This window comes from Fringilla coelebs (assembly GCF_963513975.1).
Source record: "Fringilla coelebs genome assembly, chromosome: 19".
NCBI classification, from domain to species: Eukaryota; Metazoa; Chordata; class Aves; order Passeriformes; family Fringillidae; genus Fringilla; species Fringilla coelebs.
The window spans coordinates 3,344,527-3,369,571 of NC_140045.1; the positions used below are offsets into that span (position 1 = coordinate 3,344,527).

The window sequence follows — 25,045 nt, forward strand, 5'->3', positions numbered from 1 at the left end:
AGCCAGCAAGGACCAGAGATTGGGAATGCTGAAAAAAACCTGCAAGAAATTCACTATCTGATTTTTGCCATACATTTATGTGCACACAATAACTGAGGTGGGGAGGGGGGAGAAACAGAAAATGAATTCTTACAGGCAAAGGCACAGACATGACCATATTTCCTCCATAGACAGCAGGTACATATAGAATACTTGTCCCAGTGTGTGGATCTATCCTTTGAACAGGACTTGGAGATTTCCCCAGATTGGGGTGAGGTCCCAGAGGAGGAGGGGGAGGAGTAAATGCTCGGATAGGATTTCCAATTAGAACAGAAGGATTGGGCTGAACTGAAAACAAAGATAAAAATAAAAGATATATACATACCAAAAAAAGAAGATTTATACACAAAAAGAACATGAAGATGACCATTTCTTTGTTTTTTCATCCTACCAGTATCTATCTTGATAAAGTAAGCGTGCAACTCTCTAACAGCACAGGTCTGATACACCAAGAGAAAGCATTAATCAAATCCTGCATTCCATTTCAAAAATTTGAAGAGGCAGAAAATACAAGTTGAGATACAGAGAAACAGGTAGCTGGTAAGTGCATTAATGAAAGAATATCCCAAACCAATTAAAGAGGCTGACAGTCAGAGCAGCTGTTAAACGCTGCATCAAAAACTAAAATAACCCTCCTTTCTTTAGCAGGGAAGACAAGCTCTAAACTAATGCTTTTCCAAATTAATAACAAAATTATTCAGCTGTTGCATGCTACCTTGCAAAGGTATGATCAGTAATATCTGGATGTATGACAGCACAATTTAACTTCAAAGTACCTCAGAAAGCAGTGCATGCAAAATAATGTCCAAACCCTTCTGGTGCAAATACCCTGGTACAGGGCTGTACATGATGAATTTCAAACACAGCTATTTTTTTTATAGGCCAACAACTGTGTTTGTGTTAAAAATAAGTGCACACAACACCTATAAAGGGTGAGCCTTGGAAATATCAAATGTCCACTTGACAGTCTATGATCTGATTCCCACATGCAAACAACAAGTAAAGGGCTTTCAAACAGAGAAGAGACCAGATTCTCCATGTATGTCAAACTACTGTCAGCTCCAGTGGGCTCAGGAATTCCCCCAGGAACTGCAGAGGCACTCACCAATTCCATCAGGTGGGAAATGGTCATTCTGGTTATGATGATGGACCTTGCCCTTTAAAGGAAAAAAACCAATAATAGTGATCTTTGCATTCTTACACAAACCAAAGCTTTTTATTTCAAGTGAACATGATAATTAAACATAAAACTGAGTTTGAGAGGAGTCAGCCCAACAGTTTATTCTTACACATTCAACCATGCAGTTCCACCACCTGCCTATGAATTCACAAAGCTGGACATAAAACACCACTAATTCAATTAACCAGCAGGTCATTACAACTCCCTCTGGGAAAACCCTCTCCAAGGCCTGTTTTCACATGCAAAGAGAGTTACAGCAGATATTCTGAGTTTCTTTTCTCACCATTTTATTTCCCACTGTCCTACATCTTTCAGGAGCAGCACTCAGGACCAATGTAACCCCCATTACTCCTCTGCCATGGCAGCTTCAGTGGAAGCATGATCCATTTTCTGCTCCAGGTTCCAGCTCAAAAATGCTGGAGACAAAGGAGCTGCCCCCAGTTTTACTCATGAGACTGTCTCTCTGCCCCATCTCATTTATCAGCTCCTGGGCTGTGGCTCCTCTGTGACTGCTCCCCAAAAGTGCAGTAGAGGAGATAAAGAACCCCAGTGCTGGGGGAACTGCTCTTCCTTGGTGAACACTGGAAAAGGACTTTACAGACCTGAGTTATCCCTCCTACTTTTCTCACAAGTTTGTAGCATCAACTAATTAGTTAATATTCATAAACTGTGAGCACATATTCCACTGCCAGTATGCTCTCAAGTCCTTTGCAGCACAGAAATACTTTACTTAATCTGGACCTAAGTACGTTCAGAAATTTAAAATAAATCTAGAAAAGCTTTGATGCTGCAAAACTTTTCTTGCCCAGGAGATAAGTCTAGGCAGTTTTCCAGCACTCTGAGCAAATTAGTCAGGCTACAAAGACAGGTTGTTTGACAATGTTGACTCATGCATAAACCAGATTAAAGAACTGGTCTCCAAATTTTCCTCTCATTTGAAAAATGAATTATGGAAAAATAAAATAATAATTGCTTTTCATTGCAGCACTTAAACAAAGGAAGCTTGTTTATTCATCAGAGAAAGATTCAATCTAAAAACGTGGAGGAGCTATAGCCTTAATCACTCATGGCCAGCACACAGCATTTCTGTATCTGTTACAATGTCAGAGGCAAGCAGCATGTGCAGAAGTCTGACAAACCTCTGCTCTAACCTGTCACACCTGGATTTTATAGGTGCCATATTTTTCAAACTGAAATACCACCTACTTACATAAGTTTGTAAGAAAATAATGACGTAAGTTTGTGAGAAGAGCTGTGCTGCTCACTGGGAGGTTCAGTATGTCCCTGGATCAGATTGGTAAATAAAAGTCAACTGGGGCCATCAGGAAGCTGGGGAAGGGAGTTGCTGCCTTTCCTTTTTCTTTTTCTCCTCACAGTTTTGAAGGCTTTACTATTTTATAACAGTCTCTTATGAAACTCAATTGTTATCATTTCCCAAAGATTTTCACACCAAGGTTCACGTCCCCACCCATCTCCAGGATACCTAAACCTACCCTAGAACTGATGGTGACTGACAACACTGGAGCACAAATTCACTCAGTTTGCTCTAAAAACTGGCTCCACCTTTGGAATATAAAAATCCACATTACATAAAGGTTCTCAGAGGAAGCCCAGACCAAGATCTGAGTGAGTGCAGGCAGCTAACAGCCTTGTCATTCCTCGGATCCCCCTTCAGTCAACAAACAGGAGCAGAGAGAGTTCTCCAGAGATTTATCCTGACCTGTGATCCTCCCTGACTGCAGGAAATGTCTGGGGTGATGATGCACCCTGATTTAAGTGCCTGAACCCAGACCAAAAGCTGGCAGGCAGCGAGTGGGAGGTAGGAAAGTTGTAAATTCAGAGCTTAATTTGCTGTATGTGAACTACCCCAAGGGAAGCTCTGAGTTCTGGAAACTCTCCCTTTCCACATCATCACCTTCAATAAATGCTGTCCCCATGCAGCTCCAACCTTCCTTCCACTGCCATGGCCAAGCCACAGGAACACAGGACCAGGCACTGCCCTCACAGCTCCATGCTGCCTGCTGGCCCCTCAGACAAGACTGAAACATTTTCCCTTCTTTAAAATCTAAACAGCAAACAGGTTTTTAATGCCCCTACATAAATCCAGAAGCAATTCTGCTGAATAAGAAGTGCTGCTTGTACAAAAACACTTTTCAGCACATGTGAAAGACAAGCCCTGACTTGCACAATGTCCATAAACTCACCACAAAACACGACTGAAAACTGTTCTTATTCTTTGCTACAAGATTTTCCTACCAGCCCTAAGTTTTAATCCTTCATTTTAAATGTTAAATACTGTGCTTAGGATGTCTAAAATAAGCAAAACCAACCATCTGCTTTTAAAACTTGAGCAAAGGGAAATGCATCCCTGATCCCAGCTGTATTCTCAGAGTATTTGATTATTACCTGCTCACTGCTCTGCTCTTACTGCACACACTTACTACCTGCCAATGGCATTCAGAGGGAAGATTTTATGTAGAATTGTGATACAGGTGGTTCAAACACTTCAGATCTTAAGATGAAAATAGTGTTGGCAGTTGGAACAGCACAAGGGCTTAGTTTACCAACAAACTAATGCAAAATAAACAGAGCTGTCTACTTACAAGACTCTCGCTTTCCAGAACACTCACTCCCTTTTTTTTCCTAAATGTACTATACCTGCATTTTCTAGTACTTTTTTTTTCATTTAGGAAACTAAAAGTATTAATAATGATGTTGTATTATTAAGGAAAAGACTGAAGAGCTCATGAAAAATGAGAGTACAGCAGTGGCTTTTAAAGACAATTTTGGAATTTCTGGTTTTCTGTAGCCCCAGTGTTTTGACACATGACTAGAAGCTTTAGAAATCTGGTGTTTGTTTCAGAAAGTAATGCATGCATCTTGATGAAGAAACCAAATGTTCTCCCTTACAAGCTCCCTTTAGGGAAGGACTGCCAAAGGGAAGGCTTTCCTCTTTGTATTAAAAAACCTGTCGTAAAAATTTCATTTCAATGATACAGTCTGGAACAAAAATGCAAAACTATGGGAAATCTGTGCAGTTCTTCCTTCCTGTACACTGAGTTCATCACAAAGCTGACAACCTGCATTTCAGTTCCATCTCTAAACACAATTTAATTAAATTACAACCCAAATGATTTTGATATAAACTACAAAGAATTATTGAAACAGAATTCATTACTAATATATCCCTCCCCAAGAAAGCTCTAAAATTTAGTGTTGTTCTTTATCATCCTAAGGAAGCTATGTATTTTCATCACTTCTTCACCTGCTTTTATAAAAAGAGCTGATGAAATTACCACTCAGAGGTAATTTTATCTTTCTGTCCTCCTGATGCTAATGAAATCTGGTCTTCTGAAGGACATTATCACTGAGCTAATCTAGGCAATAAACCAGTTTACAACATATTTTTAATTACATCAAAAATTATCTTACATAACTTAAGTCCTTGAATTTTAAATGTGATTTTTAGACCAAACCAAATCCCTTTTGGCTATTATTTTGTTGGCTTCTTTTACTCCTTGTCACTGTCTGTATCAACCTGTTGTTTCTTGGGGTACAGTCAGAGCAGAGGGACTGGCTCTTGCTCAGAGGGTTTAATCTGGTTTATCTAAATCCTGAGTTTCCAGGGCTGAAGTCCTCCAGGGTCACTGCAAAACTGCCAATGAACAGGCCAGAGTGAGCCAAGGTGTGTGCAGTAAGGAAACAAGGCTTGGACAACCCCAAGCTATATTTCTAAAAACTTTATGATAACACAAGTCTAGAGCTTTCACTTGAAAATGCTGAGGATCCCTCTGGAATTTACATTCATAACTGATTGCACTGATGCAATTTTAAAACAAACAGCTTGTTCCATAAACCTTTCATGTTATTTCTGCAGCTTCCCTCCCAGCTGCTGACAGAAGCATCCCCAGAACACTGTACCTTTGGAGGTGACTGCTGCTGCTTGCTGGGGTTGGCTGAGTGCTGGTGCCGCAGCGCGCGCGGGATGAACTCGGGGGCCAGAGGGTTCAACACGTAGGTTTTCTTCAACTCCAGAGCTTCCAGCTGAGCTTTGATCTGCTCAAACGTGATGCCATGAAGACTTTCATTCTCGTGGCACAGGGCAATGAACCTTTCCCAGAATTTCCTATGGAAATGATTTTTACAAACAGTGAGGAAGGCTCAGTGGCTGCTGTTAAAATGCAAATAGATTGAATGGGACTGTGGGACACTTTTATTGTTTGTGTATGCTCATTTTCCACACCAATCCAACTTTTATTGTTTGTGTGTGCTCGTTTTCCACACCAATCCATCCACCCTGAGCCTGCTCCCTGCAGCTGAGCAGTGCAAAGCTCCCCAGGCACTCCAAAGGCACACACAGCTCTGTCCATGTGCATCAGGTGACAGCACTGCCTGGGTGCCACGTTTGGCGTTAATGCCATGGACAGCTCCAACTCAGAACTTTATCCTAGAAAACCAAAACCAGCAAACTCCATGCTTGAAATTCTGGAGTGTATGATTTAAGGCAAAAATTACTGAAGCTCAAATAGTGACAGGAATTACACAGATTCTCAGTCCCAGAAGTTGTCAAGAACATTCTCTGAATTTAGGCAGATCCTTCAGTGTAACAAATACCAAAGCTAACAAAATACAAATACAAAGGGTTTTGAGATATGTCCTCAAAACCACTCTTGTGAAACACTTCAGAGGCATGTGAAAATTAATATTTTGGGGAGTTTCTAGAGATTCTTTGAGATCCTCTAGTGGAAAACAAACAAAAGCATGAACTTTAGTGCGTGTCAGATATTTCTATAACATACAGAAGTATTTTTGAGCTAGGAAAACAACCATCAGATGATGCATCACTTGTCTATGAAAATTCTGTTTTCAACTTTTTGGAGGATGGAGGGGTCTTTTAAACCATGTAATAAAAGAACATTTCTTCCTGTCTTCTGCTTTCTCATGATATATCTTTCTCCTGCTTTATAGAAGAAAAGTCTTTTCTTTTTTTGTTAACATCCACAGCACGATCTACACCAAATTTTACACTTATGATTTTTTTTTTAACCTCAAAGGAACTTTTTGGATGAAGTTACTGAAGCTTAAAAGTTATTTAATAAGGTCTGAAGATGTCACTTTAAAAAAAACCCAACAAACCTGACTGAGCTGTCTCTTTCAAAAATATCAAGGGTAAAGGTGTGCTTGACTATAACTCCTGCTTGTTCACCCTTCAGTAATAAGGTCTGGCCTATCAGCAAGCATTGTTCTTTCCCCAAAACCTGCAAAATGAGGAACTGCACCACACTAATTGTACCAGCAGTGTCACATTTTGCTGAGTAGCTGACTTAGTGAGAAAGAACAAATGTCTGTCTTGTAAGAATGCTGTGATGCTAGTGATGTTGTTAAGAATTCAGAATTGTTTTCCCTAAAAGCCCATTTCTGTTGTTCTGATTTCATACAGGCAAGAAATGCTCTTTTAAAATTCAGGATGCAAGCTGGCCCTTTTTCTGCATTTTGCTCTAAGGCAAAGAGATCTTGCAAGGTTTTAAATGAGAATTAAAAACCAAAATTAAATGCATCACCGGGACGCTTTAATGATGGAATTCCCTCTGATTAATCAATTCAGTCACCAAACCTACTGCCAAGTACCCCAAATCCACTGAGACCCATCCACTTTTGCTGAGAATGCCCCAAGCAGTCTCTCCACACATGGAACACTTGTTCTGGGGCGTAAGAACAGAGAATAAAACGCTGCTGCCTCTGAGTGTGCTCGGGAGTTTAAAGGGGGTGTCTGCCAAAACAGCTCTGTCTAGTCCAGCTGGAGCACACAGGAATGTAATGATTACCCTGGGCATACTTCACAAAGCTCTCTACAACTATCATTACAGTCTTGACTCATTTTGACAGGTATTAGAATATTTATAAAATTCAAGTACACTCTCAACTTTTTTGAGGTCTGTTTTTCCTAACGAAATGTCACTTCTTTCAGACTTCTCTACTCCTGTTGGACTAAAAAAGAACCATCTTCCCAGCAGCCTCCCTGAGCCCCTCCAGCACTATTTTCAAAGAGTGAATCTTCAATTATTCAGTGAAACAAGACAATGGTGTATTAAAGGGAAAGCTCGAGATACATCTTAATAAAGTTTCCGTGCTCCTTGTTTCTTAATTATCTTTCAGTTTTATAATTTGGAGCAGCTCCACATCCATAAACAGCTGCTGGTCTTCAAAATGCAAACCCAGTGCTTAACTGTCACCACTGTAATTTATTTACCATGCTGACAGTTGATATTTTTATTTTATTAAGTTTTTGCATACCCTATTTCAAATATTTTGAAGGAGCACTTGGGAGGCACAGAAGCTCCTTCTCATCAGCTCATTACATAAACCACCCCTTGCTTTAAAAACCCAACCAGGTAAGGGAAAAGTGAATTAAACCCACAATAATTACTTCTCTGTCAGTAAGATGTTAGAAGCCATTTAAAGCAGATCACTGCATTCAGGTACAGACACTCCTGACATGGCCCCAGCAGGGAAGTGGTGAAATTCAGGTTATATTTCATAAATACAGTAAACAAAGGTTTGAATTCCATTTGGCTTTTTCAACTCTAATCTTTGAAAACCACATCCCTTTTCAACACAGTAGCAGAAGCATTGCTCAGGAAAGTAGAACACAACATAGATATAACAACTAACATGTATTTTTAGCTTTATTTTAATAATGTAGTCAGTGCACTGTTTCCTCTCTTCGAGAATAAGCTGCAGGGTTTATCTCTGATCATCTCAAAATTTCATTTCTTCCATCCAAAAAAACCCTTTGAAGAAGAAGAACTTGGAACCTTTAACATATCATTAAGTGTTTACATATCTCAGCATTTTCACATTTCTTCATTTAGGTTTATAAAATGTAAATCCACCCAAATCTTAACGAGTTTTTTCCCAGTGTCATGAAGACCTACCAAAACATAAATAATGTTTTTCAAGTCTTCTACCATCCTACGACTGCCATAACATTCAAATCACAATTTTAAACTCCAAATTATGCATTACCTTTATTTCTATATGAAACTGTAATGGGTATACAAAAACCCCTACCAGAAAGTAAAATTAACCACATTCAATTGTTAAGTGAAAATCTGAACTATAAATGCGTGAAAAGACAGTTTGTGGTGGCCAGGTGTGGGTATCTCACATTTTCCCCTCTTATACATGATGACAACTCTCACTTTCCTAAATCCACCAGTCACAGATAAACACATTTTCCAGTACCCTTAGCCCTGGTTAACCAAGGAACATAGAGAAAGTACCTGCATCTTCCAATGGAACATAAAGCAATAGGATCTCCAACCACAGCTACTAAGGATTGTGCTCTTGTAATGGCAGTGTTGAGAAGTTTGTAATTAGACAGAAAACCATAATCCAAGTCTTCTGTTGAATCCTCCAGTAACTGTTCTTTCCTTTTAATTGGAGTTTGCTTATGTTTGCATGTGTGCCGTGTTCGTACTGTGCTGAGGAACAAAACTCTGAACTGTTTTCCTAAAATGAAACAAAAAACATCTCTGAGATAATTGTTGCTATTTCTGCTCCTACCGAGGCCAGACCACTGCCCTTGCCAGCCAGATTTCACACCTAGATGTTCTGAACTCATAGTTACCCTTCACATGAAGAGCTTTATGCAAGAATAATAAGATTTAAAAATTTTAAAAGATGCACTATAAATAGCATATTCCATTACAAGAATATTTCCTCTTTAAAAAACTTACTTTTTCACCTTGATATTAATCACTCCTGAACTTTCTGAAATGTTAATTATCTTTACGGCATTGCCTATGAGTCAATAACAAATCTTGATTTTATTTATTCTACCTTAAAAATAAATTCTGGACATTCTTGATTCATATTTTTAAATTTCCCAAATGCATTAATATCCACCATGAAAAAACAGAGCAAACCACTCACTGTCACTCAGTTACTTTATCATCTGCCTTTGTTTATTACTGACTAGAAGTGCAACCTAGCAACAGGCTATGCCTACACAAAATCCTTGTTATCAATGTGATTTCAGGAAGAAACACCTAAATTTTTAGACTCCTTGCAGTTTATTCCACAGATGGAAAAGAAATCGGTAAAACATTTTGAGGCTAAAACTCTGTTCCATTTGTATTTGGAACTCTAAAACCTATCAGTTTGTTAAAAACATTAAAATTCTGTTGGTTTCTACAATTTTCACTCAACTTATTTTTTAAGCAAGGCTGAACTCAATTCTGAGAAAAGACAAAGATATCTTTTTGAGCAAAGATAAATCTCACATCCACTGAGATAAATGAGATCAATCTCACATCTCGCATCCACGAGTTTCTACTCAACGTCGGAGCAACATCTGCACCACAGCTCTCCTTTTGCTCCCGCGGCTTTAGGGTAATTTTAGCAAACCACAGGGTAATTTTATGAAGTTATTACAGCAGCAGACAAAATCCCCTTGGCCAGCCCAGCTGCTCACCCTGCACGTTGAGCACCCTCTCCACGCTGACGTCGGACAGGCGCTTCTTGCGCAGCTCGGCGCGGATGCGGAACACCTGGTCAGCGTACGGGGTCACCACCCCGATGCTGCCGTCGTCCAGCTTGCCCCAGGCCACTGGCCACTTCCTCCTCAGCTCCTCCACACGCTCCACCACTTCAAACACCTTGGGAAAAAGGCAGGATTCTTAAAAGTTATGTCCCACTGAGCAGCACTCTTAGATGTGGGAAAGGGAATTTGAGCTTTAAGGCTTTGGAACACGGACATGACACATTGTTACACAAGCAATGATACTACTGCATCCTGCAGTGATACTCTAAAGTATCCTGGAGGAAAACAATGTATTCACTAGACAGCACCCTTTTTTATCTTGAAATAAGTTTTCTCAGTTAAAATTACAAACTTCAAAAAAGTCACAGTTAAGATTACAAACCTCAAAATTACATTAATGATTTTCATTCTTAGGTTCTTACAAAAATGTCAAGTGCACTAGAAGCTTTCTTGCCATACTTCAACTTATTTCTGTAAGTAAATGTACTGCCCAAATTGTTATAATTTAATTTTTATTCTGCAATTGATATATGTCATCTTATCATGTCTGATAACTCTAGACACAGCATCCATATACCAGAGCACAATGATCTCCCATTCCAAAGAATACCATTGGGAGTTTCAGATAATTCATCAACTGCTAGTTCCTCTCTGTGAAATACTATGAAATGTGCTACCTGAGAAGCCTAATGTGTAATGAAACCTGAAAACCTCCCCCTGTGAGGAGACAGCCTCCAAGTAACCTCCTGCCAGAGCAGCTCATCTCAACACACCACAGGTACTGCACCACACAAGGCATTTCTGAGGAACCTTATAGAAGGTTTGTGACTCCTTTTCTTTTCTTTTTTTTTTTTAATTTGCATTCAATAAATATTTCTCCAGCTATTTAAAGCATGGTAATTCATGGTGCTGTTTTCCTACAGCACCACAAATGCAAGCTCAGCCTCTTAAAGAAAAAAAATTCTTTTAATCCTTAAAAAGTCACAAATAGTTTATTCTTGGCAATTTCAGAGGATAGTGAAAATAGGTGACTGTTTTTAAGCAAGCCCTGAATGTTTTTGTGACATCAATTCTTGCATTTAAAAGCCAGCTCTGCTGACAAAGGCTATTAGAATAAACTTTGATATCTATAAAAACCATAGCACAAAAATAATGATCTTTTGTAGGTATTTTGGCAAGATTCTCTGAAAGGATATAGCTTCTGGGTATGTATTTAGAATTAATACCACATAGGGAAATTTTAAAATGAAGACCAACAAGGGAAAGTGCATTTCCCAGAATAATTCTTAATACAGGCATCAATGAACCACAAGATGCCCCAATGCAAACATCCATTAAGGGTCAAACAGAAAAAATCTCCCTCATCATCTAATTCCTGCTGGTGTTTAAGGAGCTGCTGTCCTTCATTTCTGCCTGTGGCCATTAATGACTCACAGTTTTCAGACAGTTACTTGGCCACTGAAGATATTTTTAGGTCCTTTACAACTTTTTTGAAATGGCAAAGCAATCCAAGTAGATTAATGAAAGCAGTCAGGTGTCCAGAAGTCATCAGAGCTTCTTATTTCAGAAGATATTTTAATGCAGCAAAGAACGTTTAACAAGTGCAGAACAACAACAACAAACAGGTTTCAAATTGCACAGCAGAGGAGCCCCACCATGATCAAGGAGGGGAAACAGGAAGCTCTGCAGTGCTCCATAACAAACACTGCCCAGAAATTCCTCCTAAGCTGATGAAAATCACTGCTATTTCTTTGATTTTCCCTCTCTCCCTAACTGGAGGTGACTGGAAAAAGACATCTTCCACTACGAAAAGCATTATCAAGTCAGAAGGTGGGAGGTGGGTGCTGCTGCATGTGTTTGTTTTTGTGGGCTTGGGTTGTTTGGTTCTTCTAAACACAAGGGAAGGAATGAGAATGAAAGTAATTTTTGAAGAATACCAATAAATCGACGTGAAACAAACAGATAGAGAATAAGTTCTCACCTAAAAGAATCTCATCTGCACATTATCAGTTAGACACTGATCCTAAACATATTAAAGGAAATGTGAAATGTTACTCCTGAGGACTCTTATCTGAGTGGGAACATTTCTACAACAGTCAAAGAAATCCAAGTTTTACTTCAAATTGCAGTTACTCTCAGTTGCTAAGATACATCTATCAGAATGTCACATAAATTATCAGGAAAGACAAATCTTCTCTCCTGAAGAATGAGCCTGGGAGAATGAGATGCAGCTTATCATTTGCAGAGAAAAAAAAAGAAGGTAAATTAGTGGAAATGTTTACTACAATTGCAATTTTCATTACATCATGTTTAGCAAACTCCATGTTCCGCTCTCCTAGTAGAGGACAATTTATGTCTTCCACCCACACAGAGCATAAACCAGTAAATTTGGGGGAGTGGAGCTTTAAAAAAACAATCAACAATAAAAGCAAAGAAGAGTTACCTCTGCATTATTGTAAAAAGCTGTACTATTTTTTTCTTGCACATCTTCTCCACGTGCTGTGAAGAAAGTCAAAGGGTAGAAATCTTTGTGTGCTGGCTGCTTTCCACTTGCCATCAATTTGCCTTCATAGAAAAGTTCAGATGTGTAACTGTAACGAGGCAAAACAGGGGAAAATGTGGAGTCTACACATGAGCTCACTGATAAAATATGCAAATCTCCCTGATGAAATATGCAACCACAAAACACTTCATAAGGAAAACAGAACCACTGATTACTATTCAGCATCTTCAAATGATTTCTCTGAACTGATATTTCCCTTCTACAGACACAGCAGAAGGCACTAAAAATATGCTTCTCCAACACTTTTTCTACAAAGGCTGTTTTCTCATCTAAAGCTCGACAAAGTTATGAACATTCTCACTGATGTTTCACTCAGAAGTTCTGATGGCTGGAAAGTGGGCAAAAAGAACACTTGCTGTCTGGCACTGGTTATTCCCCAGGCTGGACAATGAGCTTGCTCATGTCACTTAAGAGTTATTGAACTTGGAAGATAAATTTACTACAGATTTTGTGTGCACTGAGCACGACACAGGCCAAGTGTTCAGCTGTCACCCAAGCTTTTCTTCTGTGACTTCTACTCCAGGCTGATCTATCTTGCTAGAGACCAGAAACAAAACCAGAACAGAGCTCCTCTGCTGGCAGCAGCCATTCCAGCAGCTGGCTGACTGAAAAAGAAATGAGGCAAGAACTACTTCATGGTGAAAAGCAGGAGGGAAAAAGGCAACCTGAATGGAATGAGACAAAAAGGCAGCAAGGAGAGACTGGAGAGTGTGGTAAATGTCATGGCACAGTAGAGCTAAATTAATGCACTGGCTTCCAGTAATGAGTGAATTTTGGTATCATCTCACTTTCAATGCTCAGCCTCCAACCTTAATTTTTGTTGGATATCACTCAGAGGCTGCAGAAACCTGAGCAGAGCCTGACATGAAGACAACCAAAGCAGGAGACTGTGCAGCTGGTGGGTCCATCCAGTTCTTCCAGGATTCCAGCTACTGCAGCTTGAGATGGAAACAGCTGCTCATGGAAAAGCCACAGAAACTTCTCTGCTACCAAACCACCATCAAAGCACTGCAGCCCACCCCTGACCTGAACTGGCTTACCCTGAACAACACTGGGCTCCTCTCTGGCTTAGGCTGCAGCAGTCACTCCACAGCAGCCAGGGGGCAAAACCAACCATCTCTTCTGCAAATTAACTTTCAGTAATGAGATCTCATTAAACAACAAAACTTTTTTGTATGGGCTGTTTTTCCCAATTACAGCTCCAAAGTCAGGCTGAACTAATGGCTCCTTCTTTCCTCTATTTCTCATGGTGTCTCTGCTTCAGTGAGGTAGAGATGATTAATGAGCCCTTCATCTTCCTACATTTCTGTCCTAAGTGTCATGGTCCCATTTGTCAGAGATACACAATACACAAAAAAGGAGACTTGAGACATCTCCTGAAGGGACCACCATGAGAGTGTTCAGCTGCTTCCACCTCCCACAGCAACACTTCCCAGTGGAGCTGGGCACACTGGACTTTGACCAGAGAGCCAACCAGCCCCACTGGTGTTTCTGCATCCTCACCTCGGTGTTCAACAAAGTGGCACTTTCTTGGAACTCCCTGTCTGAACTCCAGCTGCTGAAGTGAATTTTCATGATCTTTCTGAGGTAAATGACATGGAGTGATCTCTAAAGAAAAGCTAGAATCCTTCCTTTACAGATGTTCTCTCATTTCAAACTCAGAAACTCAAAAAATGGGTAAGAAATTTAGCAGCACTCAGCCTATAACTACGAAGTCCATAAAGTGGAGACAGATCAAGCTGCGTAAAAAAATATTTTACATTCTCACTTTTGATTCCCCAGAGCACTTAAATATTTCTGCTCTTGCTTTGAACACAGTGATAACCTAATTAGTATGACTGGATACCAACATAATATTCCTCAGTACATATCTGAGCCAGGATTTAAACTTTAGCATTTTTCCCCATGATTGCACTTATTCTTTCCAGCACAGCTCATGGATGAGCTCATTACACTGGCAGCCATTAGTTTATCATAGCATAAAAATGCAAACCCACTGATTAATGTGTCTTGAAAGAAGTAATAAAAGATGTCAACAGTAAAGAAACATGCTCAAAATTTGACCTATTTTTTCCATTCACAGTTGCATATCCATATGTTCCTTACATTGCCCACAGCTTACCATTCCAAGATAATCCACCCCAGTGAATCTAAAATTCTGAAATGGTTCAAAGAAGCACAGACCCTACATAATAAGCTGCTGGGTGGTTAAAGAGGGAGAGTTGGCTCTTCTTTGGTTTAGTGTGCAAGCAGCCAAAGCATCCCCACCTGAATGAGGGCTCTGTCCCACAGCCCTGGCAGCTGCCCTACGAGTCCAAATGACCACACAGAATTACTAATTAACTTTGAAACAAGTAAGATTTCACGGCAGAAACACTTCAGCTGTGCTTGGCTCTTTTGTTCACTGGCAGCAGTCAGAAGAAGCACATGATAGAGTGAAAAAGTTCACACCTACTTGATGATTGCTTCATGGGAGCGATAGTTCTCACAGAGCAGGATCCTGCACGGGAACTCGGCAGGGTAGTGCTCGTAGAGCCGGTCGAGCAAGGAAACGTGGAGGTTTCTCTCCCTGGCAAATTCACTGTAGACAAAAGGACTGAGCTGTAATAGACACACACACACAAAGAGAATGTAACTAAATGGGTGGACTTGGAATTTCATGCTCCCAACATATTTATTTGCATCAACCCAAAAATGAAACCTCCCTTTCGCTGGACATTGATCCCTGGAAGACACAGACTGTGGTTATTCCAAAGAAATGCTCCTGCCTAATAGAAAAGTAACAAAAGACCAGCATGGTCTTAAAGGAACAATAAAATACTCCATAACTATGCAAAGAGCCTTTCTATTTAAGTTTAACACTCCCAACTGTGTTTAGAATGACTTTACACCATTATTCTGACAACCACTTCTACAATTCAGTTATTACCACAAATAGTACAAATCAGAAAATAAAGAAATTTTAGTACCATTTATAAAGCTAAATAGAAATGTTGCTGAAAAAACAAAATCCAGTGACCTATTTACTGTTACACTAAACTCCTACTGGGCTTGTTTAACAATAAAACCAACATCTACTACAGCAGGAAAAATAGAACCAAAGAAGATGAAAATGAGATTCTTAAAATACAATTTCCAAGCATAGAAATGAAGCCAATCTATTTTGTCATTCTGAATTCATATGATTCAGCTACATATTAGTTTTTGAAACTTAAATACTGGACACCTGATAGAGGATCTTCTGTAAGACCCTGAGCTACAGAGCACCCTGAGACACGCAGGCCCTGGGAGGAATTCATCTACATAGCTGGGCTGATGAGATCAAGCCTGAAGTAAAAATTCCAAGCTCTTGAAAAGCATTTTGAGAGTAGTATTTAAAAAGCACTACCCCACTACTTGGCATTATTAATATCTTTGAAATTATCCAGCAGTAATAAATTATAAGTGGCAACACCACTCTGAGTTTGTTACTGCACCAAAGCACACATCCACCCTACTGCTACTGTGAGATGCAAAGAGAATTAAAGGCAAATCTATAAAAACAAATAAATCTGGCCTAAATCAATAAAGCAAGTAAAGCTGACTTTTCCAAGCATGCTTTCTCATGCCTACAGGCTGAAAAATGACAGGCATAATCAGTGTTTTAAACTCTCCAAGCCAAGCAGCTCCCAGGCACTTTGCAGCAACATAAAAGCTCTGGCTAGTTTCAGCTTCCCATTTCTCACTTGCTCAAATCTTCACCAGATTGAATGCTTCTAATAAAAACTTAAAAGTTTTCTCAATCCTAATTCTCCATATTCTTGAATTCTTTTAAAAATCAACAGGGAATACCAGTCATAAACTCCTGACTGTAACAAATATCCTCATATCTTAAATAACATCCCTGGAATTCTCCTTGGCTTCCTCATTTATTGTATTATTTGGTGCAGATAAATAACTTAAATAGATAAATACAAATATTATACATATGCACTTCATACTCCAAAATTGCACAGCTCTTACCTGCATATGGTCTCCAGCCAAGACAATTCTTGTGTTTTTATTGGCTAATGCTAGAGGCATAATCGTTTCACACTCCATAGCTTGAGCAGCTTCATCTAACAGAATGTGTGTAAAAAACCCTGTAAAACACAGATATCCCCAAATAAATGAAACTTGAAATCTGATAAAATGAATATTGAAAACAAGAACTTGAACTTTAAATTCTGTATTCTGATAGAAACCAAAAATAGAATTTAAAAAAGTATGGCTTACACAAATTCATTTCTAGCAGCTACTGAAACCACACCATTTTCACACCCATTAAATGACCAACAGTGGTCACCTGGTGGCCAGTGACATTAGCAGGAGCCCCCAGGTCTGCCTCTTTTTTGTAATACACATGAAATTAAACACATGTTTTATCTGAGCCCTCCTTACTCCAAGAGGAAATATCTCTTGACAGAACATCCCTCAAGAGGTTTCTCAAATCTGAAAGTTATTTTGCCATCATGAGACTTGAAGAGCTTTGGACAGTGACAGTGACAAGGAATTCCTCATGTACTTGAGTCCTAGTAACTATTTTATATACTAAATTTCCCATTAAAATTGCACACATACCTGAGCACTTTGCTGGTTATGGGCTTAAAGGAATGTTGGGGGGGGAAAAAAGGAACAGAAGTTGAAGGAAAACTTAAATTCAATCTTATGATAATATTGGACCAAAAAGTTTGGTGGGAATCTATGCACTGGAGAACATGCACTTGAAAAAAAAACTTGGCCACTGTAGACTTATATTTTATGAAATCTAAACTTAGGATAGGTATAGAAGTGGTTTTATAGACTGATGTCTGTGCTATATTAAGGTTTGAAACAAAGTATTAGAGGACTTGGTGCACCATCCAATTCAGATTACATACATAAAAATGTAGCAATTTTCTTTGGAAAATATGAATTTCATACAGCTGCACAGACATTGCTATGGCATGACTGTACACAGCCTGCTGCCAAACAAAGCAGCTATTTCTATCTAAAGACCCAAAAATATTTACCATAAATTCCATATTAGTTTTCTCTGTTGCAACAAATGCTTAAATGTAGCCATAAAAAATTAATCCTAACAACTTATGTAAAGAAATTCCATGTTCACCAAAAAGCAGATGGATTTAATTTGGAGATCAAGAAAATAATACACCCTAAGCAGCCTCTGCCCCAAAAAATCAGTTTAATATCTTTCAGTTTAGAAAACAACCCTAAATGTATCATGTTAACAAAGACAGGGCTTGTATGTGTGGGAGTTGCTTGCAAAGCTAAACAATTCACAAAACAAGGGGAAAAAGCTCTCTGTTATTTATGCTTACATGCTCCACTGAGTAATGACCTTAATGAGCATAATATTCAAAGTCAGAATCTCAAACAGAATTTTCCCTCTTGGATCTCAGAAACACCAGATCATAGATAGTACTGCTTCTTTATTATTTTTTTTTAAGAAGGAAAAAAAGAACAAGCAAAAGGTTAATTAGAATGCCAGCAGTTTATAGCTTTGTAATAAACATTTATTCATAAAAAAACAAACAAGCATGTTAAGATTATCATTGGTTACTTTATTTTTAAACAGTTCCAAGAATTGGGTAAGGGACCAACAGTGGCAAGAGGAAGAAATTTCTTAAGCATGGATGCTTCTGGTCTAGAAATTATCTTACCTGGTTCAAGATCCAGCTGACATAGATACTGTGATGTATTTAAAGTAACAACTACTACTCGTTGCTTAAGAATGTCTTCTTTCTGTGGCATCTGAAAGGTGGAATGTGTGCTTGAAATCAAACAGTACTGATGCACAACTGGGTGAACAGTCTTTACCCAGCGATTTCGGAAATATACCCTAGGAAAGAAAAAGGGGCTTATTTTCCATCAGCTTTGAACATTGCATAATATTTCAAATATTAGTAATTAGTAAGTCTAAAATATTCAAATATTAGTAATATTCTGGTTTCTGAAAAATAAATATCATCTTCAAGAAGCAAAATGGCACAACTATGCAGAGTTACACACTAAAATGTCTTGGATTCACTTTCTATAATTGCAGTGCAGTTTTACATACATGAACAGTTAGCATGTTTTATTTCACATACAGACATCTGTAATTTCTTCACATATTTATGTCCTGTGATCCTCCATGCCTATTTAATTCTAAACTTACAATAAACTCATTTTAAATAAATATTGGCTGACCTGGAATGTAACTATAGCCCAGAGTATGGAACTGACAGTGGTCTGCACATCTCAGCCACTGCAGCTGATACATGAAATATGTTCAAATTCTGCTGTTCCTCTCACTCATCCCATGTGTTGTCTGAATTCTACAAACCAAACATGAGGAGAATTCATCTTTTATCATACAGGGCCAAAACTGTGATACTCTGGATAAAAGAATGGGGAAATAGTGCCAGAAGTATGACTGGCGTGTAAAACATAAGGACATTGACTGGATTTCAGACACCCTTCCATGACACATCAGGTCATTTTAACCACCATCCCAGGGGATCAGTGATGAATTTTTCTCAAGAAGGGATGACCTGTTACAGCCAGTCTGGCTACATGAAAGAGAAACAGATAAGACACAAAGGCTGTGCCCCAGAACACAGGGTACAAGTAACTCCACAGGGTGAACACATCCAGCAAGGAGCTGAATAAAGCTGCCTTGTGACACTTCCATCAGGTGCTCCTCACCACCATAATCTCTATCAAGAACTATAAATCTGAAGTAGAATCTTTAAACTACAAGAAATTATTGTACAGAAATTAAAGTATAAATTTAATTTCCAAAAATGAAATAAATTAATTTCAGTTCTAAATATGGGATTTAATGCTGTTCGGTTTATCTAGTCATTATTTTATTTCTCCTGCACCCATAGTTCAAATCCCAAATCATTAATAAAGTGTTTGGAAATGTGTAATTATGCACCTAATTGCAGAGCATGATTGCACTGGCTGGACTCTGGATATCACATGTCCACCCACGTCTGAAAATTACAGCTGAGCTCCATGTGATGTGAGAGAAACGAGTACCAGCATTAGAATAAATCTGGTTTGTGAAGACACATTGCCCATTTTGGACAAAATGAAACTCAAAGGCACCTCAGTACCCTGAATGACTTTTGATTTGACAACACAACCAAGGCAAATCCAGCTTGGAGACCAAAGGTAACTCCAGGTAAAACTGGGTTCAGAGCAGGAACAACCCCCACAGCCCTGAGTCATTCTCAGAACAAGAGGCTTCTAATGTTACCCCCACAGATTTATTTCTTCTCAGCTATCAAAGGGATGAGCTTTATTTGATAAACTGTTATTACACCAAGTCATGGCCTAACAGCTCCAACAAGGGAGCAAGATAACCCCTGCTCCACTTATCCCAGCTTTTTTTATCCTCAGCTTTTGTGTGCTTCACTTTCCCAACCTTATCTGAGGTTATACTTACCCATCACCTCACAGGAGTACTGTGAGCATTACTGAGTTTATTGGGAGTTTATGTTTGTAAAGCACTTTGAGATTCTTGGATGAAAGGTGCTATTGAAATGCAAAATATTATGGTTATTAGACATTATTATACCATGCACTGTCTTTTATTACAAAAATTCAACTGTGGGTGACTCACAGATTGGCTGACAGCATTTCAAACTGCATTGCTGCTTACCCATTAATTTCTTTTATTTTGATGTGAGATCAAATAGGTATCCCAGAGCTATTATTCACCACTGGCATAAAAACACCTGACAGATGTGACTACTTCGAAAATGTCATGAGAGAAGTTAAGCCTCACTGAACAAGGACTTTCTTTCTCAGGTGCAACTTGGGCTAATAAATCACCCATAATTTCAGTATTAGGTGTTTCTTTTCCTCAAAGTTGGAAGAACCAATTACAAAAATGGGGTTTCACCCTGCAACATGCCCTTAACTTCTGATGAAACAAAAGACTAAACTTCTAAAATGTTTAGTCTTAAACCTGCATGAGCAGAGTCCCTGAACTCCAGCAGTCAGGTAGTTACTAATCAAAACACTCACATTTTATTATTTACATTTTAGTACCCACAAGACATTTTATTATTATTTGGGTACAAAGTGGGAAGAGGGTGCAGCCACCTTGTACCAATTTGTTCCTTGAACAGAACCCAAACCCAACCACAGCTTACATGAGATTTTTTTCCCATCACATGCCTCATATCAAGGTTTTAATTCTGGAGAAATGAAAACCTTGGGTAAGGTTTACCCAAACCACAGGCAGTGAAATTACTGGCACATACATGGAGCATCACCTCAAAATGGAAATCCCAGAAGATTACAGATTAGGGACTCAATCTTCTGCAAACAAAGGCACTGAATATTTCCCCTGTATTTAATGCCTGGTTAACATGCAAGGAATCTGTTATTTCCTGTGGAAATTTATTTCTAAGTGTGGCATCTGGGTACCTACAACAGAAGCCTCAATTTCTGTGCATCTCCAGCCAATGAGGCAAAGAATGCAAGAAGCTGGCAGCTGACCTGCCTGTGCTTCCATCATCTTCCCTGCCATGGCATCACAGAAGAAATTTTCCCTGAGTATTTCAACCAAGTGTCAGTCAAATCAAGTAGTTCCAGGCTGGGATTGCTTCTAAGCCACTTAAAATACACTTCTAAAATGTAATAAAGGGGGAGTCTGGAGTCAGAACCTCTGGGGAGGCTAAGAAGAATTTCATTTGCACTCCTGTCCTACAACAGTGACTTCTTCTGGTGACTCCTTACAACAGTGGGGACTCAACTTCAGTTCTTCAAGATTTCTTTTCCCTGTTCTGAACTTGACTCCTCTCAGAATAGAAAGGCCAGGACCCTGCACTCCAATAAACCCTTCTGGGATACATCCCACCTCCTCAGCTCTGGTACTGGTACTTCTCACCTGAAATCCCTCAAGTAAAAAGAGAACAAAAACTCAGAGGGAAAGCAATCTAGCAGGGTAATTTCATGTCTCTGTTAAGAGACCACTAAAAAAAATAAATCTAACAAGTCCCAAGAAGCCTAAAGGAAACTTTTAAAAGCACCTGATTTCCCTCTTCCATTTCTTCAGATCCATCTCCAAAGAAAGGCTGTCTCACAAACAAATACGTTCCTTAAGATGCAGAAAATGTGAAAAACCTGTCCTACAACTCGAAAGTTCCCTTTTTTTAATCCCTTTTTCCTTTAACATGGAAGCTAGAGGTTTCAACAAAAAAGTCATTGGCAGAAGAGTAATTTATTTTCCAAACTAACGTTTGGTAAGATGAATTAATTCCATTTTCAGTACAAGAACTCATTTGGAAAAGGGAGCAATGGTGTTTTAAAACCTGCTGGGGGTTTTTGGTCTGGGTTGCTGTTTGCTTTCTTTTTAATTCAACTCGGGCTCCTATGGATTATTTTTTATAACCTGGATAATTCTTAGTTAGCAGCCACATACTGAAGCTACCTGGTTCCAGAATATATGCAGAACTTACATATGAATGTTATGATCAAAGTAGTAAAAAAATGAACTGAAGGGGTTTCAGTGAGATATTTTTAAAAGAACCAACTTACTTTTTGACACTCCTGAACTGAAGATATTAGTTTTATTTATTCCTAAACAAGACTATGCTTAGGAATAAGTAAAAATACTCAATATACAGATAAAGGCTGGATCAACCTCTTTCCTTTTCCCTTAGTATTCCAGTATATGGAAACAACAGAATCTGAAATATGCAAGTAAAATAATACTAAATTCATATTATAATAATATCTCAACCACTGCCCAGCAATCTACAGAGGAATTGCTGCTATCTGCTTGCTGGAGTTTTTAGGAGAGGGTGATAATCTGAATTTTCCTGCTCCAGTGCTCTCCTACCTCAGCAGCCACCTCCAGAAGGTTCCAGCAGCTGATGGAGACAGGCACATCCAGGGAGCAAAAGAAAATACAAATCAGGAGCCAATTACTCCCTCTTACAGCTCTGACTCACCATCTAAAGGTGCCTGGTTGCTCCTGCACACTAAAAATCAGGTGTCTCACCATCAAACAGAAGCACTTAATCCAGGCTCTCTCCTCCCAGCTGTAGCTTGGCTTTGGGTTTCATTCCTTCAGAAACATTTCTGCATTCATTTATGTAAGTATATGAAATTGTTTCAGTGTCAAGTTTCTCCAGTAAAAGGCAGATTTTGGAGTGTGCCCCTAATACAGTTGACTCATCTAATCAAACCCAGGGGCACAGGTTTTTTCTGGGTAATAATTTGTTTATGGGCACCAGGACTATGAGAATTTGGCCTTCAGGCTTTGCTGGTATTTCATTTAGGTGCAGAAGTTAGATTTAACATAAATTCTCACTGTTCACTCTGGCTCTGTATTTTCCAAAGGGCATAGGAAGTTATTTTATTAAGAGATAATACAAATTTATAACTTGATATTTAAACAAAAAGCTCCACAAACTCTACTTTTCAAACTTTTATGTCACATCGCTGACAGGATAATTTATTTAATGTACATCTTACCCACAGAAAGATCTACATGGTTTTCAGTACAAAATGTTAAATAATTTAGCTTTCCTTCTTTAAAAACAACATAAATATTATAAAATATTGTGTTGCTCCCCACTAAGCCAGCTCATCACTTGTAGAGCAAATAAGGGATAAAATCTACAGCAGTGTTCAGTTATTTAGAAACACAATGAACTCTGCAAGCAGCACATCTACCTTGAATAATTAACTGCTTCCACTCCACTTGATGTTTCCTTTTAAATACTGCAGAGGCTCAGATCCCCCTGTTTAATCTAACAGTAATGATTTGAATTTGAAAATACACCTTTACAACAGTCAATAAGGGAGGTACATCCATAAATCATTTTGAACTGGGACTCTCTCACAATTCCAGTTTGGATTCAGAAAAATTGACCTTTAACTCCTGCCAGAGCAGGTTAATGCACTTTCTGCTCAAACAACATTACCTGTCAGATTTTTTATGTGAACCATACATACATATATACACAACTCCAGAGGTGCCTCCATTGTCTTAAACTTCAATTTTTTATAGAGGTGTCCTGACTATTTGAACAGCATCAGACAATCAGACAGCAGCACTTTCTGAAGGCTGAACAAATACTACCACAATTAAATTTAAGTTCAAACATTCAGTGATTTTTAAGTTATGTGCTGTGATTATCTTATCAAATATCCAAATAAATTTTAACCATAAGAAAAATACCACTTTTTATGTTTTTCATAATTCTGAGACTGGACTACACAGTTGAAAACAAGGCAGCAACAACATGGCAACAATAAAACTGTATTTAACTCCTTGCACTGTTAAATCACACTTCAATATTCCCAAAATGGTCAATTACACACATTTTTTCCCTTCAGAAAATTAAGACTCCATAAAATTTTTCATCCCAAAGTGCTTTACAAATCACCTTAAGAGAATCTGTGTTAAAAGACAACCAGGTCAAATACATCTTTTAAAAAACAACACTGCCTTCTTTCCCTTGGCCAGACCCTCAGTGTCTGTAAAATGTCACCTGGCAACCAAAGCCAACAGAGCTAAGAGAATTTACACCTGTTGCAAATGCAGCCTTTTCACATAACTTCATTGACTTTACTGACATTGCATAAAATATAAGTCCAGGATGGCTTTTAATAGCTAGCAAGTAAACACAGAGTCATTTTCTTAGTAATATAATAAATTCACCCACTGGCATTCAGAAAATGATGCCCATAATTTAAAATATATATATATACACCAAGTTAGCAGTATAAAGTATCCATTGTGATTACTGAGCAAAACGTTCCCAGGAGCAGATTTATGCCCATAAATAAATCCTCCTTAACTATTTCCATGCAAGTTTACCCTCCTTGCTTTTAAGATTCCACTTCTTTTTTCTTTTTTCCTAAAACAATTTCCCCAATACACACTAAGTCAGTACATTTCAACACATAAACCATCACTTCACACTGATTTATCAGAAGAGGCCAAACTACTTTCACACATTTCTCCTATGACACCAAAATGTTTCTCCAAGAAGCCAGGTGGGGGGCCCCAGTTTCCAAATTAGCCTTGTAATTGTGAGTCCAATTTTTCAGAAATTAAAATACAACTAAAGTCCATTTTATTTCATCATAGTAGCTTTTAGAGGAGTCTATCAAAAGCTTGCTCATTAGGAAAGACACATTTATCAACAGAATAATAAAAGCTTAAAAAAGGATGTCTTTTTTTTTATTTAACAAATGACCAAAAATTATGTTACAATGTTTCATATTCCTTTTAGGCTGTTTTTAAGTGCACTGCTGGTAATGCCAATATGCTTTTATGTTTTAAAAGTTCTTTAACCTTTTTTTATAGACACCTTTTCTTAAGAATAATATTTCATAGATATATAATAAGCCTTAAAAAAAATACCTGAGAGGTCTTGCCTGGGGATTGCCTGCTTCTACATATGGATGTAAATAATCCTTTATGTAGAGATCAGCAGCACTATTAGAATGGGTGCAAATGAGAATCCTGCTGGAATAAATGGATGCAAATAAAAAAGCAATGAAGAAACAGAAAACAATTCAAAGCAGTAGAATACAAAAAAAAGGAAACAGTGGCCATCTTCCTGCACATTCCTCTTCATGGAACTACTCACTGATCTACTGCACTTCCCATGATTCAGCCCTCAGCTCAAACCCTTCAGTTATCAGTTATCAAAGAGGTTTTCAATAATCATTTTGTAAT

At 38.5% G+C, this 25,045-nt stretch overlaps 1 protein-coding gene across 3 annotated transcripts in view; it reads right to left on the bottom strand.

Moving 5' to 3' along the window:
- Nucleotides 1-25,045, bottom strand: part of HELZ (helicase with zinc finger) — an 87,107-nt gene that overhangs the window by 14,762 nt on the left and 47,300 nt on the right. For 2 of the 3 annotated variants that reach the window (XM_084218586.1, XM_084218584.1), the window contains 10 exons: nucleotides 24,728-24,832; nucleotides 18,009-18,187; nucleotides 16,330-16,448; nucleotides 14,783-14,928; nucleotides 12,208-12,355; nucleotides 9,696-9,879; nucleotides 8,503-8,731; nucleotides 5,141-5,345; nucleotides 1,145-1,196; nucleotides 134-327 (listed from right to left, as the gene is read on the bottom strand). In XM_084218586.1, the coding sequence (XP_084074712.1) occupies nucleotides 134-327; nucleotides 1,145-1,196; nucleotides 5,141-5,345; nucleotides 8,503-8,731; nucleotides 9,696-9,879; nucleotides 12,208-12,355; nucleotides 14,783-14,928; nucleotides 16,330-16,448; nucleotides 18,009-18,187; nucleotides 24,728-24,832 (1,561 nt within the window). The remainder of the gene's footprint in view (nucleotides 1-133; nucleotides 328-1,144; nucleotides 1,197-5,140; nucleotides 5,346-8,502; nucleotides 8,732-9,695; nucleotides 9,880-12,207; nucleotides 12,356-14,782; nucleotides 14,929-16,329; nucleotides 16,449-18,008; nucleotides 18,188-24,727; nucleotides 24,833-25,045) is intronic. The other variant, XM_084218585.1, reaches the window with a different exon arrangement.